At 39.5% G+C, this 26,686-nt stretch overlaps 1 protein-coding gene across 6 annotated transcripts in view; it reads right to left on the bottom strand.

The window, feature by feature from the left end:
- LOC121323145 (receptor tyrosine-protein kinase erbB-4-like) overlaps positions 1-26,686 on the bottom strand; it is a 294,760-nt gene that overhangs the window by 29,627 nt on the left and 238,447 nt on the right. For 2 of the 6 annotated variants that reach the window (XM_041263966.1, XM_041263969.1), the window contains exons 15-21: positions 25,187-25,341; positions 22,080-22,124; positions 21,846-21,920; positions 16,673-16,805; positions 14,111-14,233; positions 13,673-13,771; positions 10,979-11,164 (exon numbers count right to left, since the gene is read on the bottom strand). In XM_041263966.1, the coding sequence (XP_041119900.1) occupies positions 10,979-11,164; positions 13,673-13,771; positions 14,111-14,233; positions 16,673-16,805; positions 21,846-21,920; positions 22,080-22,124; positions 25,187-25,341 (816 nt within the window). The remainder of the gene's footprint in view (positions 1-10,978; positions 11,165-13,672; positions 13,772-14,110; positions 14,234-16,672; positions 16,806-21,845; positions 21,921-22,079; positions 22,125-25,186; positions 25,342-26,686) is intronic. The other 4 variants (XM_041263970.1, XM_041263972.1, XM_041263968.1 and 1 more) reach the window with 2 other exon arrangements.

Here is a 26,686-nt window from a genome sequence, read left to right as displayed (position 1 = left end):
GTAAGGAATTAGAAACAAAAAAACACAATTGTACCAGGGTCCTGATTCTGTCTCACACTGGCACGGTATTGTCATTGTGCAATGGTTCTGCAGCAGCTTACCAGCTTGGAACAGTTAATCCCCTTGCAACACTACTGGTGTTTCAAAATATGAAAATGAAAATCATTTCTGTAAGAAGCCATCAGTACTAGGGAATGATTCAATGCTTGCATGTAAATGAAAGCTATGATAAAAAAAAATGGATTGCTTGAAACTATTTACTTGCAAAACGCTAAGGGAGATGCTTTTGAAAGCCAAACAAAAACAAATTGCCCCAGTCTGAACTACAGCAGAGCTTAGCAAGTGTGTGTTCAAGAATTAAAACAAAATGAAATAGGCTCACTCTGGACAGTTGGGGGCCTTGGTGCATATGTGCAATTCAGCAAAGTAAGATGTGCTTTGTTTTCTGTGTGCATGTGTGTTTAGTCTAGGGACTGTAAACAGACACAGACATGAAAAAACAGGCTAGGTAGATCTATCCCACATTCACAGCAACAGAACTGCTAACAGAATTGTACGTTAGCATGGTTTCACTACAGTAAAGTTTGTATGAGGAACTGCCATGAGTATTAACACACCTGTCTGGCCTAGTGATCAATATTCTAGGAGGACAGTAGCCAGGGGCCCGTTTCACAAAGCGTTTCCAAGCATTTAGCATCCTTCTACCCATTTCACTACATTCTATGTATCCTTTGAGACCAGTTCTTGAATGCCAAACAATGAGAAGCCAAGAGAAATGTTGATGATTCACATGATATTAGTAAGATCAGTACAGCAACGGCTTCATACACTATTGATTGTGTTTCCCAAAGCTTTGTCAAAAGGCCAATTCTTAGTCCTGTAAAACCAGTGGACAAAAAAAAAAAACACAAGAAGGGCTGATACACAATTGAAAGATATTTGGGGCTAAGGAAGTGTCTAAGTAAGTTAGGATGAGCTGTGAGCTGGTTGTTGCTGCAGCTATACTGCACAATATTTGTATTGCCTTTTGATGAACATGATATTAGGTCAAACATAGAAAACAAAGACCATGCCCCCCCCCCCCCCCCCAACCCCTCCTGTGTGTCCTGGATCCCCTAATTCACCATGCACCCATCACCATCACAGCAGTGCCAGGGATAGAATGAGGTTAGCTGTCAATGAAGCTCACCCCAGGTCAATGTCAGTAATATAATTGTTATAACACATCTCATTCATACAGACTTGTTGTAATATAATTGTTATAACACATATCATTCATACAGACTTGTTGTAATATAATTGTTATAACACATCGGTTGCCCACTATGCACTGTTCAGTCTGTTACAGAGTTAACCTCCTCTGGCAACACTAACATACTCTGGCTCCATCATGCTGTAGTATGTGAATTACTGATTCCCTTATTATCACTACATGGAACACAAATAAAGTGGAAAACTAGGGGGTATTATGATCTGCAATGTGTAAATCATTCAAACAAATCTGCCAAGATGATATGGAAGAGGACCAAGTTAAATGTTGTTCAATATTAGTGATATACACTGTTGCTGTGTGACTTAAAAAAACAATTAAAAAGTATTTAATGTAAGGGATTAATGTTTTTAGTTCAATAATCAACTGATTTGAATCAATAATTACAAATATATTTTAAAAAGCCGATTTGCCTTGCTGGGGTATTATGCACTGCATGTGGCTCGTTATGGATATCTGAAGATTATCTCATATCCCCAGCCTGCTTATTAATAACAGTCACTGTCAGTTTTGGAGGTCCCGCTGTATAAAATTAATTTCAGGGAGTCCGTTCAGATGGGATAAAGTGCTCCGATATTCTGTTGCTCGCTGTGGGATGAGGGCAGTTATAACAAGCAGATTTAAACGACATGTACTACAGGCTGATTCTCAACTGAGACCCTCTCCTGGGAAACAGAGCTTTTGAAACTTTGCCTTATGAAATCTAATTACAAGAAACTGTATACCCTACATGGCCAGGCCGGCAGAGACATGTTAAGCAAAGTATGCGACTGCAGCAAGTGATTATAGATGCAGCTAGAAGGATATTCTCCAAAAAAAGAACACAGGGAGGTATGGCTGGACAGCCCTAACTGGATGGCAATGTAGGAGGCAGATTTTTGATCACAGACAGATCCTGAATAGTAAGATTCTTAGACGTGGATTTGCATTGGTATAGCACCTCGACACTTTCACAAACTGCTGTTTCGCAACTGGGTCGCAATACATCTCTGCTTTGAGTTGCTCGAAGAACTGTGTCACGGAGGGTCTTATTACTTTAGAAAGAAGAGGTTAATGTCTTGCTCAATACAGTATCCTTTAGTATTCTGCTCCTCAGTATCAATCACAGGCATCTCCATTGAACCTGCTTCATCTCCAATGGAATGCATGCTTCATGCGTAAGTTGTAAATTTGGCAGACAAAGGGCTTCTGAAGCATCAGAGTGGACCTGTGCTGGGTTTTACAACACAGTTTCACTCTGCTGGTTGGAGCGTTGAACAGTGTAAGAAACCAAGCTGTGAAAGAAGATCAGAATTCAAAGAGGTTGGGGCAGAGGCAAGTTTTGTTTCTTGATCCTGACACTTTGTGTTACCTGAAGACTTTCTAACAGGGAGTGGCAGCATCAATTGTATTCAAAAGTAAAGAGCTGAAGCAAACAGCAGTTTAGACAGAGCGCTGTAGTGTTAGGAGAATAGGATTGAATTACACCTCTTTAATGTCGCTTAAATGTGCTGGGTGTCACATTATTCAACATTGTCCCCTCAGTCCCACCTCTCATCTATTCTCTGTCCTATCTATAAACATGGGCTGCCCTGAAGGCAAGTCCTTGCCTATTTATACATATTATGTAACTTGCTAGGTGAGAGATGGAGTGGCCTCTCTTTTTGGTATTAATTCTCCTCTCTGAGAGGTATGATAAAATGCTACCTATGGTTTTCTTGTTGTTCGGTCGGTGGGGGCAGCCTGGGTCTGTCAGGCTGATGGATAGGAGCACATATCGACGCTTCATACAAACCCTCTTTTCAAAGTTTCAATGTCCACTTATCACAAAGCAACCTCATTACCTCGCTGCTGAACTACAGCTTTATTAGATTATTCAGAATGCTGACTGCCGGAAGACACTGGGGGAAAGGAGGGAGGGTGACATTACTTGTGTTTAACACCAGCGTCACACATGATGACCAGCTGGCTGTGCAACGAAATAATGGAATGCGTGTTCACTTGTGTGTGTGTGAGCATGTAACACGGGGAGATTAGTGTTGGTGTAATTTATATGTGGAAATGGGTTTGTTTTGTGCAGCTTTTGGAGTTGTTTTGTTTGATTGAATGATTGTTTACAGGCGGCAGCTTAGTTGAGGCTTGGGCAGATTGGCTGTGCCGCTCCTTGTCCAGCAGGTGGGCGGGTCTCAACTGAGTGCCCATCCGCATAAAGACATCCAGTGGGGATCGTTCTGGGCAACTGCACTGCCATGCCATACAGGATGGCGCAATGTGTTCATTCAGGAGGAGAGCATCCTCTCTGCAGACGAACTAGAACTACGCAACCCTTGATGGTGCTCATGAAGGCAGTGCCCAGCCGAGGCTGTATGAAGAAGCAAGAGACGCCGTAAGAAAACTGGCTCATAGGTAAGTTAGTTTAGGGGATACTGATCCCAAGTAATGTATAGCGAGGGTTACATAGTGCAGCAGGTTCCTGAAGTGGGATGCCTTATTCAGGAAGGCTAGCGCTCACCCTGTGTGGCACCTTTTACTTGTAGTTTTTGTACTGTTTTATTTTGCCTTTTGTACAGTCTCCTGTATCTGTCCCCTGTGCGCTACCATCACTGGTAGCTTCACGGGACCTGTTTGTTCACTTTCTTTTTGTTAATAAATCCTGCACATCTGTGCCAGCGTTTCAACTCCATCTTCCATGTCTCACTCTTTTGTATATCAGCGGTGACCCACGCATGTGACAGGAGTACCCTGTCACACAGCGTTTTTATTATTAGTGTCAGGAGGTGTTTATTTTTATCTCCCTGGCCAATGCATTGTGTTAAAAAAATAAAGAGTTTCAATAAAATGTATACCCTTCCATATTCTTTTTTAATAAGCTTTAACTTCTGGAATTCTGGAATTCAGCGTTTACATTGAGAACTTTAAACTCAAAGTCAAGTTGACAAAGGTTTCGGATTAGATGAAGGCATGTGACTGAAATTCTTCTTGTTGAATTGAGTTTTGTTTATTTGACCTGAAGCCTGAGTGAGGGAAACAGTCTATTACAAGGGCCAGCTTGCTTTAAACAGAATGAAACCTTCAGGGCTGGGTAGCTGACTAGGCACAGATATAATGGCTAAATCACTAGGTTGATCATATAGGCTGTAATGAGGTAACCACATTACATTGTGTTGACAAGCATTACGGGTTTTGCTGCAGGACCTAGACATGATAATTTCTATCACCTCTTCAATCCGCAAAGCCTGTGAAATGTAAAAAGGGAAGCATACCTCTGTGAATTATCTTGTTCATTAATTGGAAATTGTGAATCCTGATCTATTTTAAATCTCTATGGTGACAGTCTTTTCTCTGATTGGACACCAAAACTCCCATTCTCTATTCCAAACCATTGAAACATTAAAGAGACTATGGGAGCCCCCGTTAACTATTGATAGGCATTACACCCAAATCATCATAGACTGTGTTTTCTTTTCATAGCTCACCCATGAACTAACATGGTCAACCCTGGTTTGTCACTCATCTATTATGGTAAACCACAGCCAGACATATGGCATCACTGCCAAACCATGTTAATTTTATGCCCATTACATTTTGGCTGACAAGTAAACACAGACGGTGTGTAAAATGTATATGCAACTAGCCAGAAGGAAGATCCTCTTCTTCTGGAAAACGGTAAGCGTTTGAAAGCAAGTATATCGAAGGCCTGGCACAGCAGCTAATGACTCGAGGACATATGTGTTTGCTCAGTGAGGAAAATGATTTGCACGAGGAAATGACCCGGCAGGTACATTAAACCCTTACAGATTAGAAATCCATTACAGAATATTATCTTTAGAGATGAATAATCTATACATATTTTTTAAAAAAGAAAAACGATGTAATGCAGCCATTTCAACAACCCTGGTTTGCTTTCCCTTACATAAAATGTAAAGAAGACAATTTTTAAATCTCCAAATCCTTGCATCCTTTTCCACAGTAGGGACACTTCATTGTACAGCGTTGCAGCTCAGCTAAGGACAAGGTTGGTTTTGCACCATGCCAGTGCTGGAATTACAAACATAGTCTCTAGAAGCTAAGCAATTGGTTTTGGTCGGTATATGCATGGAAGAACTCCAGGGAAATTGATGTTCTGCTGGAGATGTTATTGTGAACTCAGTATGGGGACACTTTTCACTCTAGGCCATACCTCAACCACTACCCATAAAATGGTACACCAGAAAGTCATTATCCAATATTAACAAATGTTTATATTGCATGGGCTGGCCAGCCTGCTCTAATGTGGATTTCAGACAATGTTGAGCGAAATACACTTTAAGTGATCATTATTCAGTTGCCATGAATTGCCTGTTAGAACGGAAATATTTGACTGTAATGAAACAGATAGATAGATAGATAGATAGATAGATAGATAGATAGATAGATAGATTGATTTAGCATATATAATTTACAAAATAACACAAGTAAACATACATATGAATGATCAGGATAACTGTTGTATTCAGGGAAATCAATAAATAAGTGAAACCATTTCGTTGAGCTTCGCCCGTTGGTATTGTTTCACACCAGGGAGCGAGGGCTGTGTGTTTAAAATGCTAGTGAAACCATTTCGATGAGCTTCGCCCGTTGGTATTGTTTCACACCAGGGAGCAAGGGCTGTGTGTTTAAAACGCTAGTGAAACCATTTCATTGAAAAAGATCTGTAAGCTGGCGACGGATCACAAGGCACTTGTATTTAAAGATCATTGATTCTGTTTTATTTTTAGAGATGGCGATAGAGCTGCCTTATTTCAGAGGCAGCAGGAGAACAAAAAGATAAGCTGAATGCACGGCAGCCTTAGATAGATAAGAGAGCTCTTCCACAAGGATCATTACAAGGTAGGTGGATTGTGTTTTAGAGACATTGACGAGACACGCTGAGAATAAGCATGGAATGTACAGCACATCTGTCTTCTATCTGGGGCAGCTTTAGAACAGAGAACTGGATAAGCCTTCTAACCAACAAAGAGGACTGAGGGAAAGGATAGCTGATAAAACAGAGTGTTGTGACAGAAATCCTTAGACTGGCAGGGCAGTGTAGAGTGGATTCAAGCCAAGCTGCACTAAAAGGAAAAGTCTGGGCTCGCAAACGTGCATTGTCAACTAGTTTTTTTTTTTTAATTCGCCAACAAGTGCACTAAGGAGGGCTGTTTGTGACAAGTGTATTATACTGTAATGGTGGAGTTTTCTATATATCTATCTGTGGCACATATGAATACTATGTTTCACTACACCTTGATATACTTTTACCATAGTAAACTGCAGTAAACTTTTAAATGACCTACATGAGCTGTAATGGGCAGTGTTATATTTTCTGTCAACCCTCTTGCTGAGATGAGATGACATTAAAAGATGTAAAACCATGAATGCATACGATCCCAGCTCTTTTGCATAGTGGTTTAAATGCTCACTAGCAGTGACGCGGGGTCACCGGTTTGCACCCACCCTTCCTGTTACACATCTCCATGCTTGTAAGAGCACAAATCAGCTTTAAGAAACCTAATTGCAGGTTCTACCTGAAGTAAATTTACTCAGGTTTAATGAAGTGAGAACAGAAAGAGTAGGATGAGTCGTCATTGAGAGGTAAGAGGACACCGCTCTGCTCCCTTGAGCGATGGGAACTTGATTAATTGCTGTCATTAAACAAACGCTCTGTCCACACCATGATGAAGAGGAGCTGCCTGATTTCAGCGTGGAACAAATAAATTTCAAGTGGGCAGCCTTGACACCTGACTCCAGTGAGCTTAGGCGACCGCATTCGGATCAGGAAAATGGTGTGACTGTTTATTCTGACATTAAAGAGGTACTGAACAGATATGCAAGACTGCCTCTGGTAATGCTGGACAGATGAGCCCCCCCCCTCCCCCCCGCCAAGCAGGAATCCCATCACAAATTAGCCTATTGTCACACGGGCCCAGGCACTGTGACAAGCCGCTGTGTAAAAGATTGTTCTTGCACACGTTTAACCTGCTCTACAATATGGCAGCCTCTGTTACAAGGTCAGCACACTCCCTGGCCGCATTAATAATGCATGCCATGCTCTCTGTTAGAAGCAAGATAGCTCCATTTAACGATAAGGCAATGTCTGTTCATATCACTTACTGTCATTCCCTTTTATTAAACTTACTTAAATAAATGACATTTTACCAAACTAAACAAATGTTTCACTTAAGAATGCAGGGGCCACCATGTGCGTCTACTTGCCTTTCTGCCTTCTGGCAGGACAGAAGAGGAGGAGGGGTAGCGCTATACATAAGAAACAGTCTTGAAGCCCAGGTGTTAAACCTGGACAAAGAAAATAAAACCGAATCAATATGGGTCAGAATAACGGACAAAAATTCAAAGGGCATAATAATAGGAGCATGCTATAGACTGCCAGATTCAGACGGTGAGCAAAATAATCTGTTATACAATGACATTTGCGTGTAGCAAAGGAGAAGCCATACTAATGGGGGATTTCAACTTCCCCCAAATAAAATGGGAAAACCCGATGGGTAGCACGAAGGATGAAATTGAAATGGTGGAAATGACAAATGACTGCTTCCTAACACAATTTGTCAAGGCACCGACTATAGGGGAGGCATGCCTTGATTTAGTCTTTTCAAATAACGAAGACAGAATAACTAAAACAGAGGTCAGAGAACCACTGGCAAACTCAGACCACAACATGGTCTAATTTTAAGTGTTTTTTAAAACCCCAAAAGTAATGACTAAAGCTAAGGTTTACAATTGTAGAAAAGCAAACTATGAAGGTATGAAACAGAGACTAACAGAAGTAGATTGGAGTAAAATAGAGAAAACACCCACAGAAGAAGGATGGTTGTTCTTCAAAAATGTAGTACTAGAGGCGCAACACAATTAAATCCCTAAAGTAGACAAATCTAAATGTAAAACTAAATTGCCACAAATGGTTTAATAGATCAATTAAAAAAAATATTCAGCAAAAAAAGGCACTTTACAGAGCATTAAAAAAGGACCAAAAAGAAAGTACGCAGAAAGAGTACACAGAACTGCAAACACAAGTCAAAAAGGAAGTTAGAAAGGCCAAGAGAGAAATAGAAATGAACATTGCTAAGGGAGCTAAAACCAATTCCAAAATGTTTTTCCAATATTACAACAGCAAGAGAACATTCAAAGAGGAGATTAAATGTTTAAGAGATACAAATGGCAAAATCGTAGATGAAGAAAAAAAAAAAGCAAATATATTAAATGATTACTTTTCACAAGTTTTTACAAAGGAAGATACTGACAACATGCCCCACATGTCATCCAGTTCCTATCCAGTTTTAAATAACTTTAGCATAACTGAGGCAGAAGTGTTAAAGGGACTAGGAGCTCTTAAAATAAACAAATCCCCTGGGCCGGATGAGATCCTCCCAGTAGTACTCAAAGAAATGAAAGAAGTAATTTACAAACCGCTAACCAAGATCATGCAGCAGTCTCTTGACACAGGGGTGGTACCGACAGACTGGAAAATTGCAAACGTAATACCGATCCACAAAAAGGGAAACAAAACTGAACCAGGTAACTACAGACCAGTAAGCCTGACTTCTATTATATGCAAACTTATGGAAACTATAATAAGATCCAAAATGGAAAATTACCTATATGGTAACAGGGTCCTGGGAGACAGTCAACATGGTTTTAGGAAAGGGAGATTGTGTCTAACTAACTTGCTTGATTTTTTTGAGGATGCAACATCGATAATGGATAATTGCAAAGCATATGACATGGTTTATTTAGATTTCCAGAAAGCTTTTGACAAAGTCCTGCACAAAAGATTAATTCTCAAACTGAACGCAGTTGGGATTCAAGGAAACACATGTACATGGATTAGGGAGTGGTTAACATGTAGAAAATAGAAAGTACTGATTAGAGGAAAAACCTCAGAATGGAGTGTGGTAACCAGTGGTGTACCACAAGGATCAGTATTAGGTCCTCTGCTATTCCTAATCTACATTAATGATTTAGATTCTGGTATAGTAAGCAAACTTGTTAAATTTGCAGACGACACAAAAGTAGGAGGAGTGGCAAACACTGTTGCAGCAGCAAAGGTCATTCAAAATGATCTAGACAAGATTCAGAACTGGGCAGACACATGGCAAATGACATTTAATAAAGAAAAGTGTAAGGTACTGCACGCAGGAAATAAAAATGTACATTATAAATATCATATGGGAGATACTGAAATTGGAGAAGGAATCTATGAAAAAGACCTAGGAGTTTTTGTTGACTCAGAAATGTCTTCATCTAGACAATGTGGAGAAGCTATAAAAAAGGCTAACAAGATGCTCGGATACATTGTGAAAAGTGTTGAATTTAAATTAAGGGAAGTAATGTTAAAACTGTACAATGCACTAGTAAGACCTCATCTTGAATATTGTGTGCAGTTCTGGTCACCTCGCTATAAAAAAGATATTGCTGCTCTAGAAAGAGTGCAAAGAAGAGCGACTAGAATTATTCCGGGCTTAAAAGGCATGTTATATGCAGACAGGCTAAAATAATTGAATCTGTTCAGTCTTGAACATAGAAGACTATGTGGCAACCTAATTCAAGCATTTAAAATTCTAAAAGGTATTGACAGTGTCGACCCAAGGGACTTTTTCAGCCTGATAAAAGAAACAAGGACCAGGGGTCACAAATGGAGATTAGACAAAGGGGCATTCAGAACAGAAAATAGGAGGCACTTTTTTACACAGAGAATTGTGAGGGTCTGGAATCAACTCCCCAGTAATGTTGTTGAAGCTGACACCCTGGGATCCTTCAAGAAGCTGCTTGATGAGATTTTGGGATCAATAAGCTACTAACAACCAAACGAGCAAGATGGGCCGAATGGTCTCCTCTCGTTTGTAAACTTTTTTATGTTCTTATGTTCTTATGTTCTTATAGTTTTGTCTCAGAATTCTGACTGAGTGTTTTGAAGCTCTGGATGTCTTATATATTGCACAGGAGAGCATGTGACAACTCGCAAGGCTCAGCTTTTACAGATGGAAGTGCACACACTATACAGCACATTTAGGCTGCTTTCTAGCAGTATGTAACTTAACCACACATTTCAACACAGACTACAAGTACAGTTCATGTATTGAATAACTTCAAAGAAGATCCATTGAAGATTTTTAAAAACACAATGTAATTTTCTTCTTCTTCTTCTTCTTCTTCTTCTTCTTCTTCTTCTTCTTCTTCTTCTTCTTCTTCTTCTTCTTCTTCTTCTTCTTCTTCTACTGCTACTGGATTGTATGTGGTAGTTAATCAAATAAAGTAGAGACTGATCCTGCATAACACTTGACAGCTCAAAGAAGCACTGCTCAAATGAAAAGTAAAATGTTTTGTGGTGCGGATTCGCTACAAGGCTTCATCAAGACACCAACAGCAAACCAACAAAAAAATCAGTAACTTCTGAGAAAAAGATTAGAAAAAAAAATCTGATTTTAGTCGGTTTCTCAATTTATCAGAAAAATTCAAAAAAGAAAATACATAAAGCTTTATATATATATATATATATATATATATATATATATATATATATATATATATATATATATATATATATATATATATATATATATACACACACACATATGTGGTGTATGTGGTTGCCAAGCTTCCCCACAGAGCACCGACTCCTGGGAATCATTTGATTTATAGATCTAGATAATAAAGTTCCCACAGGCTGAAGCAGGAAGCCGGCTCTCCTACCTTGGCGATCTGGACACACCAGTTGAGCAGGAGCTGGGAGCCGATATTGTCCTTGTGTTCGTGGACGTAGTCCAGCAGGCAGCCGTGGGGCATCAGCTGGGTGACCAGCTGAATCGTGGGGCTGAGGCAGACCCCCAGCAGCCGCACCAGGTGGGGGTGGTCCATACTGGCCATGATCAGGGCCTCCTGCGAGGGAAGGAAACAGAGCGCAAGACACATGATGCAGCTTCGAAGCCAAGACTCGGGACGTTACTGTACAAAGCGGTATTTACCTGAATCAAAGCATTTACAGCACAGAACAGTCAGTACATTACATTTATCCTATACAGAATGGTGTGAGCTTCAATGCACAGGGCAATGCTAATATGCTTTCCCAACCTCACTTGAGAAAGCCAGCCTTGCAGTCTATTCAAAATTTGTGCTGGAATGGTTTGTAAGCATGGGGGAATAACAAATTAAACAAATTACAATAGTGACAATATCTTACAGGTAATGTGGATGCAATTAAGCAATTGAGCCTAGATGGCTAAAGACTGGTACCAATGTCTGAGAATAGATAGCTAGATAGACAGATAGACAGATAGATAGCTAGATAGACAGATAGACAGATAGATAGATAGATAGATAGATAGATAGATAGATAGATAGATAGATAGATAGATAGATAGATAGATAGATAGATAGATAGATTGATTTAGCATATATAATTTACAAAATAACACAAGTAAACATACATATGAATGATCAGGATAACTGTTGTATTCAGGGAAATCAATAAATAAGTGAAACCATTTCGTTGAGCTTCGCTCGTTGGTATTGTTTCACACCAGGGAGTGAGGGCTGTGTGTTTAAAACGCTAGTCTCAGAAGCAGGCGGCACTTTGTTATTGCACTTTACAGTTGTCTTGTCACTTTCTTAAAAACAACAGCAGCGAGACTCTACAAGCAGTCAAAAGCTTTCATGGAAACAACTTGTGGTGAATCACAGACTAACAGCACCCCTCAGACGTTAAAAAATAACATTTCAAATGTATTTTCAGGGATGTACCATTGGGATGAATGAAGTGCTTGTGGAAGATAATGGTGCTGGAGATCAAGGTGGATTTGGGGGAGTCCCTCTGTAAGATTGTTGTACTGCACAATAAAGGGTTTGTATAAAAACCCACAAGAGTGTGGGATTTTTGTATCAGTTTCTGTCTTTTCTTATTCTTGTATGTCAGGAGTAAGTGCAGTTTTGACAATGTCTATTCTGAACTGTCAGGGGCATAAGATAAGCAGAGACAGAATTCCACCAAATCTCACAGAAACCCACAACACCGGAGGAAACGTATTGTGCAGGACGAAAACAACTAGAACCATGCTGTCCATTCTCACTGCATATTATCTGCTTCTAATCCGCATATTATCTGCTTAATAATAGTATATTTCACAGAAATTACAACTGTAGAAATTAATTAAACTACTTATTAAGAACCATTGTTTGTATTTGTGTCCGGTGCTCAGGTGTCCGTGCTACTGAGACCGGAGATCGCTGCTCTATTCCTATTCTATTAATACAATAAAGTAGACCTGATTTTAATACTTTAGCGGTGTGTGTTTTCTTACACCACCTACAGTAAGCCCCCCCCCCCCCCCCCCCCGGCCCAGTTCAGTTGACGTCGTCTATCGATTCTCGTTTAGTTGACACTGAGGATTTTTTTGTAACCTTGATTTTTTTCATGGTTGCAATCGATCTGGCTTTCACCAACATTTAGTTTTTCTTCTTTGTGTGCCTTCCAGACAGCAGAGTGGTCTGTATTATTATTAATATTAAATAAAATAAACAAAGAAGAAGAAGAAGAAGAAGAAGAAGAAGAAGAAGAAGAAGGAAGAAGAAGAAGAAGAAGAAGAAGAAGAAGAAGAAGAAGAAGAAGAAGAAGAAAACCATGTATGAAACTAAAAACAAATAACAGGCTGGTGCTGTAGAAGAAATCATCAGTGTTTTGAGTTTAATTTCTCCCCAGTTAACACTCACAGTGAGCTAAGCTGATCGTGATTATTAGCTCTGGCCCTGCGACCTTACCCACAACACCTGACAAGCATTCGTCAAGCTGTCTTCTGAATAATAAGCACTGGGATTTGTGGGATCTGGGGAAGGGGGTGGAGGTCTCCTGGATAACTATCACTTTATAGACTCCCCTCCCTGCAAAACAATGACCCTGAGAGACCAGTGCTGGCAGTGGGACGATGTAACGACAGTAGGTCCGATGCTGGACAGTAGTGTAGTGTGTATTCATGCAGATCTCTTGAACTACATTTTACGAAAAACAACACATTACATTAGTTACATTGTTTTCTAGCTCATTTCAGAGCTGTTTTCAATATGCTTCTGGTACGACCCTATCCTATGTCTTAAGAGAAGAATGAATGGACCATGCCTCTACTGTCAGTTCCACATGAGAGACCGTGGGGAGTACTATAGTGTGGCCATATGTTTGTCTGTTATAGTGCAGCAGCATACAGAGGATACCACCTGGAAGTGAGTCCATTACAAAATGTATGATCATGTACATGTAGAATAAATAGGAAGTACAGTGAAAGACCATTATCACAGTAGCAGGTGTAGTACAGTATTGAAAACCAATTCGGATTACAGGAAAACCAGCTTTCCGGGATTTTAAGGCAATCCAGAGCCCCAGTCAGTACAGTAACTTACATCCATAAACTCAACATTAGCCTTGGGTCCTGTTGCCTCGTTAAGGATCTTTATGGCCACAGGAATTTTCACTGTCTCTCCCTCTGGAACCCAGATTCCCTGGAAAAAAACAAAACAAAACAAATAAAAAAAAACAAACCATGCACATATGATTACTGAAGCACTGTCAGGTACCATTTCACTGACACAGGACTCTTGTTGACATTATTAAAATTTTAAAGAAGAGACATTGTTGAAGACCACTGCATTGGTTTGCCGCTCGGACCCCACTCCCTCCCTCCCTTAATGAAGTGTGTTGAATCCTCACCTCTTTCTTTTAGGCAGTAAAGTGGAAAGAGGCAGCTATGGAGAATTACGAGCCTGATTAAGAGTGATGGTATTAATGGGAGCCATGCAGCGACAGGGAGCTCTCTGATTGAGGCAAATGGAGACACTTACCTTGTAGACTGTTCCGAAGGCGCCTGAGCCGAGCACTTTGACTCGCTTCAGCTCTGTTTCCTTCAGAATGCGCAGCTGGGCTTGATTGGGTGCTGTGCCGCTGGGGGTGAGGGGTTCCACAAGCTGCAGAAACACAACCACATATTAGACAGATCTACGTACCTGGCTACCTGCTGTGTGTAAAGGACAAGAGCTCCAAGCAAAATACAAAATTGTTTTGTTTTAATTATCATTATAACTACTATGTGGTTGATTCTATTGAGCATTGATTCTATCGCACTGTAGTTTCACTGTACAGTGACAGTAGGTAACATATTTATAACAGAAATACACAAATTAGCAACTATCCCCTTTGTGTTGTGTGCTCTTGCTGTAATGATGACCGCTGATGGCCATGTGCACAAAGTCGGAAACATGACCCTAACCCTAACCCTAACCCTGCCGAATTGTATTCAGGGTGTTTAAGTGAAATGATTAACAAATGAACCTTTTATCAGTATTGTGGCCGAACTATATTATTCAATGGCATCAGCCAATGTTTCTTATATTTACATTGAATAGTCTCATAATATAAATAATTCCCCTAGTTATAATTTTATAGTCTGGTACACAGACCAATCTATCTAGCTAAATTTCTGACTGTATCGATGAAGGAGATAGTCAGTCTCCAGCGCTATGAATCTCACGCCTTTCTTCAGCACTAATTTCATTAGAAATGCAAATGAAATAATGCAAAATTGTAATAGGTCAGTAACTTTAAAATAACGCTGTCTGGGGCCCCATGCAAATCAGTACTTCAGCGAGGAGTCTTGTTGTGCATATTTCTGTTCTGTTTAATAAGGATGTATGAGGCTGCAGCTAATGCATAAAGCACATACATATTTCATGGTTTGCACTGAACAAACTAAAAGGGAGTTGATAAAGACATTTTTTGTAAATTATTGAAAACAATACAAGGTAAAAGTTTGCAAGGCTCTCTGTTTAATATTTTTGAATAAATGAGGACCTTCAGAGGGTCTTGTTGCAGCGAGTCTGTGAGCAGATAGGTCTACCCTGGTCTGGTTACTGCACTGAGCTGGCACTCAATTATATTTAGCAATATAATTCTGTTTCAAATTTACAACAAGATCAATTATCTTTTCATCAAGTGATCCCAGGAGAGGAACCCAAACAACAGCTACACATGGGAGCTGCTGCGGGCGCCTCATTTAATATTTAAACTTTCATCCCACAAAGAGGTTACCATCACATTTGCTGTGGAGAAATATAACAGCATGTGAATCTAATACCAAGTAAAATCAAGCTGCTGTTCTTTTTTTACTCCTACAAAAGGTCATTCGGTCCAACTGAGATGGCAGTCAGACCACACTTAAACTGGCACTGTATATTATTATAAGGCTTGAAGAGCACTTTCAGTGCAAATCTAGCAATGCTAAACTGCCCTGAGTACTAGGATAGGTGCAGCAGTGTTGGGGGGCGTTCTTTCCCGCGAGATAGAACTCAACAAGATGTTAAAGATCCCACAATGCCGTTTCATGGCTAATTCCCAAAAGAGGTCACAAGAAACTCCTGACCTGACTAAATCACTGTTTGAACAGGGTTCAAACATCTCATCTAAGACAGGAATATTTAAAACACAACTGTATTCCACCCCACTTGGTAAATGTCACAGTGTGTTCGTACAGGAAGCCCATGTGGAAATAATGTATGCCAGCACCCTCCAATCAGCCCTTGGTTCATATAAACGTGTGTCGCTCTCCCTATCAGCCGTGTCCGACTTCAAACCTGTGACCTGTCACAAATGCAGCATGGCATTCTGATTTTTTCTCATGCGTTAATACTATCATGTCACAGTCAGTAGTTTGTTCCAAATTTTGGGTTGGAGCATTTAATCATTGAAAAAAACCCAAGCCACATATACATTTTATGTGCATTAATATACAAAACATATTGCTGTAAGAATCTGATAGCATACTTGATTTATATTGACAGCTCCTATGCGTGTTTCTGGTATTCCTCTGCACTAGACTATAGATTGATTTTTATACAGTAAGCACGTTGATCACTAACTGACAGCTGTCTATAACAGAAAGAACCCCTGCCGGAAATGACTTTCCATTTAGTTGAACTAACTGTAAACCTTGAAGGAATTAGATTAGTATAATATATTTCAGGAGCCAGTATCTCCTTTGTGCTAATTGTTCAAAGTGGTCTGGAGGGGAGTCTAATCATAGCACACAACCAGCTATTAAAAAGACTTTGATTTACAGTACATTACAGCATTACAGTCTGACAGCATAATTCACCTCTGCATCATAAAACTGAAAATATTATCCCCCCCAACATTTCTTCTTCTTCTTCTTCTTCTTCTTCTTCTTCTTCTTCTTCTTCTTGGTTTACGTATTTGAAATATATAAACTATGCATCTAGAATGCTTGGTTGCATAGTGCCATGGCACAGGGAGTCAGCAAATATGCTGTAATTGTTGATTTTTTTAACTTATTCCAGCAGACAAACTAAAAAAGGAGTTCTGCACAACATTCTTAGACTGAACAGTCTCACCTCCGTCTCCAGGAATCTCCTCAGTGCTCTTTTCTTTTTGATGCTCTTTCGCCGGACATAAACCGCCACGCTCAGCACCACGATGACCACAATGAAGAGTCCGCCAATGACTCCTGCGGCGATCAGTGGAGTTCTAGCAGCCAGAGGGAGAGACCACATGAGGGAGAGGGTGGAGCACAGCAGTGCGTGCTGATGGCAGCCATGTTTGGAGTGGCCAACTCAGGTGACCACCATAAACTGGAGAGACTCTTATCTTGCTGTTACATTTTCCATTACATTTTGCACTTTTGAGACTACCCCTTTTTTTAGAATTGTAATATTGTCCAATAGCCTTTCTCCAATGCACTCACTCGCCTGTCATGATCTGTCACGATGGCCTCAGCTGGTTCTGTTCTGAAAATGTTATCAGTCATTACGTCTCTTATTTATTTTGAGGGTTGAAAGGGCAGTGTCTATCTTTTTTTGACAGATTTATATTAACAGTAGACAAAATAAACAGAAACTACGGAATTTCAGAGTTGAATACTAGGTGAACATATTATGTTATGTGGGGCTATATATCCAAATAAACCCTAAGATATAAATAACTATGCCACATTCATGGTTGAATATCTTAATACTGAAAGTAAGCTAATTCGGAAGATTGATTTCATTGGTACATATTTTTTGTTTAAACTAAGTGTCTACCATTGGGGACTTTTTTAACGCATTATCTTTTAATTTTGTTCCTTCAAATCTAGTTCAATGCACCTTTCTTGCCCAATTTGGTCCGCTTATTTGTCTCCCCAGTGTACTCACCTGAGATGGCTTTCATACATGGCTGCCATTATAAAATAAAGCTTTGCAAAAGAGCCAAAGGCAGTGGCAGAATACAAAGCTAGCTTTCACAATTAACCCTTCTGTTTCCAAGAGCTAACATTTGCAAATCAAACTACACTAATGCCCCCCCAGTATGATGGGATGCCTTTGAAAGAAGATTTTGGAGATGAAATTAGAAACACCATCCCATACCAACTGCATGTATATAGCATCCCTCATGTGCAAACATCCCAGGCTGCTTTTAAAAAAAAAAAAAAAAAAAAAAAAAAAAAACCCAGCAAGCCAAAAGAGCTCTAAACGGCTCACGAGTGAAAGACCGAATCAAAGAGATATTCTTTGAGCTAAGATTTCAAAACGTTGACAGACTCAACATTCCATGTAAGATCTGGAAGTAAGTTCTAAAGTGAAGGAGCTTGAAAACGAAAAGCCCTTAAACCCACAGATCTTTAACTGAGTTCTTGGAATAACCAAGAGACAATAATTTACCAATCCATTTGCAAGTGAGTTTCAGTCATGACAGGCAAGACAGCAGACTTGCCCCAAGACAAACCCACGCTGGAACTTGGAAACAGAGGGGTTCATTATTTGGAAAGCATGTTAAACAGCCTCAGCACACAAAACACAGCCAGACAGTGAAATAAGTGTAAGAGACGTGTAGTGTGCTATCTATGAATTGTACAGTCATGCTAGGGGTAGTTTCAATGCGGGCAGTCTTGTCATTTTAGTGTTTGAAGAAAGCGCAGCTGTCAGACTGCATAGAATGCAAGCACGGGGTTACAAGAAGCAATGGGAGTGCTTTCAATTCAGGGCACAGAGGACTAGGAAGGGCACGTCCTTCCTAAGGTTCAACTATTAATGAAAGAGAGAAGTCATAAGAAATCAGTTGGTGGGTATATGTGTCTATGTGTCAGGCATTGGTGATTAAGGGCATTATCCGTTGAGTGTAAGATTTAAATAATAATAATAATAATAATAATAATAATAATAATAATAATAATAATAATAATAATAATAATAAATAAAACCACTAATCCTGAAGAGACCTTTACTTTGGTTCAATTCCTATATCTTTGAATAATATTTACTCTAGGGATCCTCAAGAAAGGATCGCCTCATGAACTCTTGTCGTTGGAATAGAAAAAAAATTTCGGCATCCAATGCAAAAAGACCTGCGTCACCCTGTCATGAAGAAGTGATGAGGACCATAAGATAACAGCCTTTAACGTTTAACCCTGGGTAATGAGGTTTTTCAGTAATCTCAAGAGGTAGCAGGGATGTATTGTGATACCTTTAGACTAAATATAGATTTCAATTGGAATTACACAAGCTTTCAAGGCCACTTACTGACAATGAAATACCACAGTAAATAAGTGGATACCTCATGCTGAAACAGAAATAGAAGGTCTGTACAGCTAACAAAAGGAATTCACTTAACGTCAAAAATACACAATTTAAAATTAGCCCCGAGAACCTGGTGCATGTTATCTGTCTATGCCTGTTATACTATGTGTTTTTATTTACACATCATGGGTAATTTACATGGTATATATGCATGGGTGTCACAAGTGTGTACTTACAAATATTTGTAAACACTGATTGTTTATATATATATATATATATATATACACATACATACATACATATATACACACACACACACACACACACACACACACATATATATATAGTTAAATTAGCTTCCTCGAAGATGTGTAACTATAAAGTTAATAATATATTGATCTGAAGGCCAGTTGACAGAAGGACCAAAGGGCTTTGTGATAAAGCCTCCATGCTGCTCTCACAATGGATTGATTTAATGTGAATACTGCCTCCAAGGGCTCTGTTTTCAGTTCCAGCGTTAATTCTTATGCTTGTTTGTGCAACTGTTGGCAGCCTTTTCTCTGGTTTCTTTCTTTACTGTTACAACTATTAAGTGTTACGTACAACAGGCACTGTTTTAAAGCAAGCAAAGAGGAACACTTTCAGAGGAAGGAAATGACTGTAATGGAATGGTATCAATATAGGAAAACATTGACGACTCAGTAATTGAACTGCTCCCTTCTGCAAACCAAGTTGTTTCACTACTGTTACAACTGTCTGATTTGCCTCTCACTGATTTTGCACCTGCTTGAAAACACCTTAAAAATAAAAGGCTGCAGTTGATTTCTTTGACTTACAGTACAAAAAACAGACACTTTTGTAGACCTTTTTCACATTTGTACATCTGGAGCTGGTGGGGGTAAAAATGGGGACTATTTTTTTTTACTGATCTCCATGTCATGCTATAAATAAACTGGAAACTCATTGAGTTGGAAGCTTTGGCAAGTACCAAAATCATGGACAGAAAAGTGCAAATAATAGTTATTGCATAACACGTGAGCAAACAAGTTAATGTATGTTTGGATTTTCAGATAAACTAAGACCCAAGAAGGATTAGACCATTAATTTGGATGCAAAGTGTGGCTAGCACTTGGGTGACATGTGATTGTTTTTCTGATGCCGGGAACATCAGGCAGGTGGCAGTATGATGCACATTAAAAGTGACGCTCTTCACTTGCCAGTGACAGGCAGATAGAGGGGGAGGGGAGTGAGTCATTTATTTATTAGATATTTATTATTTATTAGCTTGATAAGTTAAAGGTCATTTGTTTGGTTGAATGAGAGTCTGTGGCAAGTTAATTAAGACCCCCCCCCCCCCCCCTTTACTCCCTCTCACAATACAGATACAATCAGCGGGGGGCCTCAATCTTTTTTTTTTTTTTCAGAGATGAACTGCCAGCTTCTTAAATGGCATTGCCTTCTGATTTTTTTTTTATTTTTTTATTTAATTCCAGTCAGGCAGCTGCGTCTGTGTAAATTCCAGGCACCAAGCCGTTTGTGCTCAAGAGCTCAAGATCAATTAGCCAAACACAGCGGATTTTCAACAAAAGTTATTTCCCCCCAAATGACTTTCAACTCAAGGTTGCTAACAATATTAAGAGCTCCTTCAGGAAGCAACAGTCCAGTGTGGCTTTTACTCTATTAAATCAAAACCAAGATGTGTCATTTTTGCTATCCAGGGAACAGAAAAGTAATGGAAAACCTTCGAAACATTCAAGTTGAGATGCGGTCCAGGGGTCTAATGAGTAGAAACACCTAGCAGGGCCTCAATGAAAATGAGCTCTGGATCCTATTAATGTAAGGACCTTTACATGCACAGACACATGACTATGACATTCACTGCCTCCTATTGAAGACACTGCTGATATATTTTGCGGATGGGTGGAGACTAAAGTTTGCAATTGAGGGACATTTTTCCAGAACTAATCCAGCATTTCTACATACATACACATATACCTATATGGGCACTGAGTATATAGGGTTGGTTCAACATATCTCTCAGCTAAATGTGACAATACATTTATAGTGAGGAAGCGTGCAAGCTATACAGTTTAAAAATGGCTGCAATAAATTACACTATCAAATCACTGGATTGTGTTTTAACAATCTAATCAACAGCTGACCATCACATTTTATCTGTATTGATCCCGATGTTTCCACTGAGGTGTGTGCTACTTCCCCTCTTATTAACATCAGAAAAGACAATATAAATACAGGGGAAGGTCAGTGACAGAGCAGGTTTACAGCAGTTTATTGGCAGAGATATTAAGATAATACAAATCTCATTCTGTTAGTCTTGTGGATTTTAATTTTGAAGGCATTCAACTGATTAGGACTCATCAGTTAGAGTGTAAGTTCTGTGTTGCTGCCCACGACGGGTAGGGAAAATACTAATCATCGTTTTTTTTTTTTTTTTTTACACGTGTGTCATGAAAATTATAATTTTTGTTCTCGTTAGCCTTTACAATGTGGTAAGGGGACGAAGCTTCTCCTCCCAGCACAGAAACTCTAAATCCAGTTGAACAAAAATCCAAAACTTGGAGATTCCCTCTCCCTATGAAGATGCCAGTTCAATTTTTGGACCTCACTGCTTGCCCATGGTCAGTTGAATGAATGTTTTAGTTCCCAAGTTTACAGTACTTACTACCTGTTGACATTAACTTTTCAGCTCTTAACTGTCAACCTCAAAAAGTGAATACAATGTCCTCCCAGTAGTCTGGTTATTTGACACTGTAGCCTGCGCTTTCTGTAGAATACAGACTGCGTGTTGCACGGGTGTAGGTTCTTTAAGAAAAGTGATCAGACAGTGATCTGTGCTGTTTATTAATAGTGCTTAAGCCAAATGACAGAGCAGTAGTTAGTTTCACATGGCGCTTATGAGGAGTGGGGGTTGCATGGTCGAGGGGGAGGGAGATGGCTAGCAAATGAGAGAAGGGAAGAAGAGGATGAGTGTGATGATGGGGGGGGGGGTTACCTAGCATGTTGTGGTAATATGGAATGACCCGTCCAGGGATAGAAATTGCAGTCGGCACTAGTAGGGCCTCTACACCTGTGTATATAATTAGAACAAAAAATAAAAACACACACAAAAATAAAGAGCACACACACACAAACGACATTTCCCCAAAGCCAGCAAAGCATTCACACCACTGAACGCCACACCATGGAATAAGAAATAAAGAAAGAATTAAAAGGAGGAGGCTGCTACCTATCCATCATGCCTACACAGTCCTGGATCCGGGGGCCGATGCACCTGTGGGGCACAGTAAAGTTAAAACAGCTCTCTTATTATTCATTCTCTGCTGGAGGGGAGACAGTGACACAGCAGCAGTCCTGGGAGTGGATCACCGTTCTTAAATGATAGCTTTCAGCACAGCAGATACACACTTACCTGTCATGCATACAAACAGGCAGCTGCAGCTGCTGGCAAAGCCTTCTCTCTGCCATTAGTCAGCACAAATCTTATTTTAAATACAAATACTGACAACAAAGTGTATCCATTAGGCTTCTGGGGATGGCTGTACATACAATACCTTGCGTGAGGTTGGTCACTGTGGCTTGGAAATGCAATCTGGGAATTTTTGTATTGTAATTTTTGTAAAACCAATAAGCAAATAAGTTAAGGATAGTAATGAGCTGAATAAAACAACATATGTTCTTTCATGAGAAACGGATGCCATTATTTGGCAAAAGCAATTTCTGATTTTTAAAGAATTTAATATTTACTCCAATATATAACTTATACCCAATATACTGCACTATACTTTCTGGGGCTACCTGTACAGTACCCACATATGAGTCTCTGTGTGGTCTCAACTCAGCTAACAAAATGGAAGAGCTAACCCAGATCCCATGCCTGTATTAAACAGACGGAAGGCATTAAACTGCATTTGAACTATAAACACTATCAGCTCATAAGATTAGTGTTGCATCGCCCTTCAGGTATCAGCATTATGAATAAAAGAACAATCGCTACTGACTCGCTTTCTTAGGATAGGAAGCCGGTCACAAAACAATGTATTTTAATACACTAACAGAACAAGAACCGATGAAGGGTACGGATCATAAGTCCTTAGTATAATCCAATCATCTATAACATAACATGCCCCTCTAAAGTACTATAGCATTGAGCATAGAGCCAGGGTGGCCAACCCTGGTCCTGGAGAGCCACACTCTTGCAGGTTTTCTGGGTATTTTTAAATCACCAATGGCTAAAGGCCTAAAACACATGTTAGTGTTCACCAATTAAGAAAACCATCCATTCAATTAAGTAATTAATAACTCGGGTGGAACGAAAACCAGAAGACCCTGCGGCTCTTCAGGACAAGAGCTGGCTCACCCAGTATAGTTTCTTTATATGAAACATGAATCAAATTAATATGTATACTGATTCTATGTATATACTGGGGATACAAATGATCACCCAACTATGCCTTTACTGTAGGCAGCACAAACTGAGACGGCAAATGCCTATTTGAAAGCATAACTGTAAAACACCAATGTGAACTAACATTATTCTAAACATTCTTTATTATCACGTCTATCACTAACAGCTTATTAACCAGCTTTTATGCTCCAACATAGTTTGATGACACATTGGGTGCAATGCTTTGATGAGGTGCAACAAGCCAATGAAGTAGAGCCTGAAAGCCAGGATGCTCCTCAAGCATTGATAAGGCTCTCCTTCATTAGTTAGTTGAAGCTCATCAATGCTGCAGTAGCAGTCACGCTTCCAGAGATTCGATAATAACCTCATAATAACCCTTTTAAGTATAATTAGTGCCAAAGGTCTCTTCTTCATACTGTTGTTCTTTTTCAGCTTACTCAGAAGCGACAAATTGACTGACACCTGTCTCTTTCATTCCCAGTGTTTCACACTGCTGTGCTTCCAAACGGCTGATATGCAATTAAACTTGAAAAGAGATGCAGGTCTGCAAATGGCATTCATATCTGACATCAATGCTAGGTGTTAAATAATTTACTGTTTTAATTTTAGCTGCCACAGGAAGAGGACACAGCCATACACAAAAATGTCTTTGAAATGTGGCACGATAACATATTTCTCTCATTCACTTCATTGTCCGCCAATTATCTCCTTAGCAGAATTGTTTAATTAAATTTGAGCCAGACAATATTTAATGCCTCTAAGAGAGAAAACTGCCCTCAGCAAAAAAAGGCGAGAAATTAGAAATGATTAAGCATACGTATCACATGGGAAGCACACTTCAGTGACGTGACTCACCTCAATGAGCCACATCTGCTTTGCTGTTTATGTACTATGAGTATCAGTGTTTTCTTTTTTTTTTAACTCTCCCCTTGCCTGTTTTATCATGTTTGCATTGTTTATGTTTATTTTTTATTTTTTAACTTCAATTACTCACAGAGAGTATTTTCTTTTACGTTTTCACATGCTAAGCTACTTAAGTTCTGGAGCAGCTCTGTTTTTCACATGCTAGGGTACTTGAGTCTGAGCTCAGGAGCGGCTCTGTTTTTCACACGCTAAGGTACTTGAGTCTGAGTTCAGGAGCGGCTCTGTTTTTCACACGCTAAGGTACTTGAGTCTGAGTTCAGGAGCGGCTCTGTTTTTCTAGTTACCTCCCACTGACACCTGTAAACCAGGCTAGATCAGCCAGTATTCTTTATAGAAACAAGGCCAGCTCCATTTACTGCACAGGTATTAAAGGTCAAGTTTATTTATGTATTGCTGGAAATATACAGCACTGCTGTGCATTAGATATAGCTGGTTCTTACTTCAATGAATACACTTTTGCTGGCCTAGCCTGAGTTACAAATGTAGCATGCGACTATTAAAAAACATACATTTGAGTATTTCAATAAGAACCCATCCAAATGACTGCACGCATCCTAAAAATATAAGGGGATAGTAAGCAATTCAAAATGTAATTCAAGCTACAGTATTAACAACCCATCATTAAACGTTAACCATCACATAATGCTTAACACTTGAATGAAGTTTAAACATTTGAACTCTAAATTCCCCTACATTGTAATTCATTATGAATTTAGTTTCTAGAACACCCAATATAGACTGCACTGCAGACTGCATTACCTGCGCTGTGAGGGTGCAGGTGCATTTATTGTAATATTACATTTTTCAACATCACAGGCCAACTAGTTATACCAATAATCATTTTTCTTTCTCCCTCTAAAAATTTCATTTTATAGCCCTCATTTATCACAATGATCAGGGATACCAAGCCCCCCCCCCCCACAGTCCTTCCCTACCCATACACTCACACACCGCTGACGCACACAACACGGCTTATCCTGCCAACACAACCACCCTCCACCTACCCCTGGGTGCAGTTTGAATGGCAGGGGTGGCACTCATTGTTGGCCTCAGCATATTTGAAAATGAAGCTGTTGGCACCTTGCAGACCATCAGGACACTTCTCGACACAGTTGGGGCCGTCTTTGAAATGAGAGCACGTCACGCAGTGGTCTGGGCCCTATAAAAATAAATACATCAATAAAAAAAAAACAAAACCAAAACAAATAAAGCCAATAACGTAGGGAATATTAAACATCCTTCAAAGAACAAAAGGAATAAAGGGCATCCGAAATTTATTACTGTAATATGAGCTAAATGCTCCGAGCAGAGAGGCATAAACTGAAGAAGAGTTTGTCCTTCAAGGTGCTTCATTCTCTCACTGAGGGACAGGAAAAGTAATGGTCCTGCTGCCAAAAAAATCATGAGATATTTCTAAACATTTTAAGCATTAATACACATTGGGCTGTTCTGAGTTTTACGTTTGAATGTTTTTGCTGCCTGATTAAAAGTAAACTTGTATTACTCCCATTATACTATGGTCTAAAAAAATTGTACTGAAGATGTATTTAACAAGATCACATGCAATGGCGGAAAACAATGAGTAAGTAACTTCAATATATATATGTATGTTTTTTTTTAATCGTTCTGAGTAGTTCTTATTGTAATGACATGTAGTTGTTATTGCAAGGTAACATTATTTCATGAATTGCAAAAAGAATCTCTCTTAATGATCCGAACCATCATGAGCTAAGAGGAGGCAGTAAAAAAGAAAATGTAAATTGAAAATTGAAAATCAATGCATGTTTACCAGTATACTGTATGTTTACACCGGGGGGATCATGAGATAGAGAAGCCTTCAATATGTATTAGCAAGAACTGAGAGCCTGTACAAAGAGGGCATGCTGACACAGATTAGGAGCAGCAGAGTTCAGAGGGGATGACAGTCCGAGTCACATTTCAGGAGCAGACCTGCACAGCCAGTGAGCCTCACTGTAGGTTATTGATTAATTGAATGTGAACTTGGAGCCAAGACACCTGCTCTTTTAATATTGTGTGTAATGTATGGCTCTCCTTCTTCTTGGTTGACATTGAAATTAGTTCCACTATTGAATGATGGTATCGATTGAGGCTGCAAGGTTAACAAGCAAACAAAGGTGCTGTTCTTTGCAGATACATCATACATGCATCAAAGTTACTTTTCTCTTTTTGATTTATAGGGGGTCAATATTTCTAATACGAAGGACAGGAGACAGGTTTTTACTGTATGCAGAACAAAATACAGGACTGAAGTGGATACAATTCATTGGAGTCTGAACTTTTTTTTGGTGGAATATATTGTGTGATAATCATTGCAATTAAAATCATCTATGATGTGTTAATTAAAGCAAAATCAACACTTAACCTCAATCACTCTTATAAATGCCAGCCTGAACTTATTGTTTCACTTCAGCTAAAAAACAGTCATGCGCTCAGATGATGTGGCAGAGGGTTGGCTCTGCAGACCACCTCTGGAATGGTACAAT

This window comes from Polyodon spathula, chromosome 11 (genome assembly GCF_017654505.1).
Source record: "Polyodon spathula isolate WHYD16114869_AA chromosome 11, ASM1765450v1, whole genome shotgun sequence".
Classification (NCBI taxonomy): Eukaryota; Metazoa; Chordata; class Actinopteri; order Acipenseriformes; family Polyodontidae; genus Polyodon; species Polyodon spathula.
The sequence above is the reverse complement of the archived record's forward strand: the minus strand, read 5'-3'. Positions and strand labels throughout refer to the sequence as shown.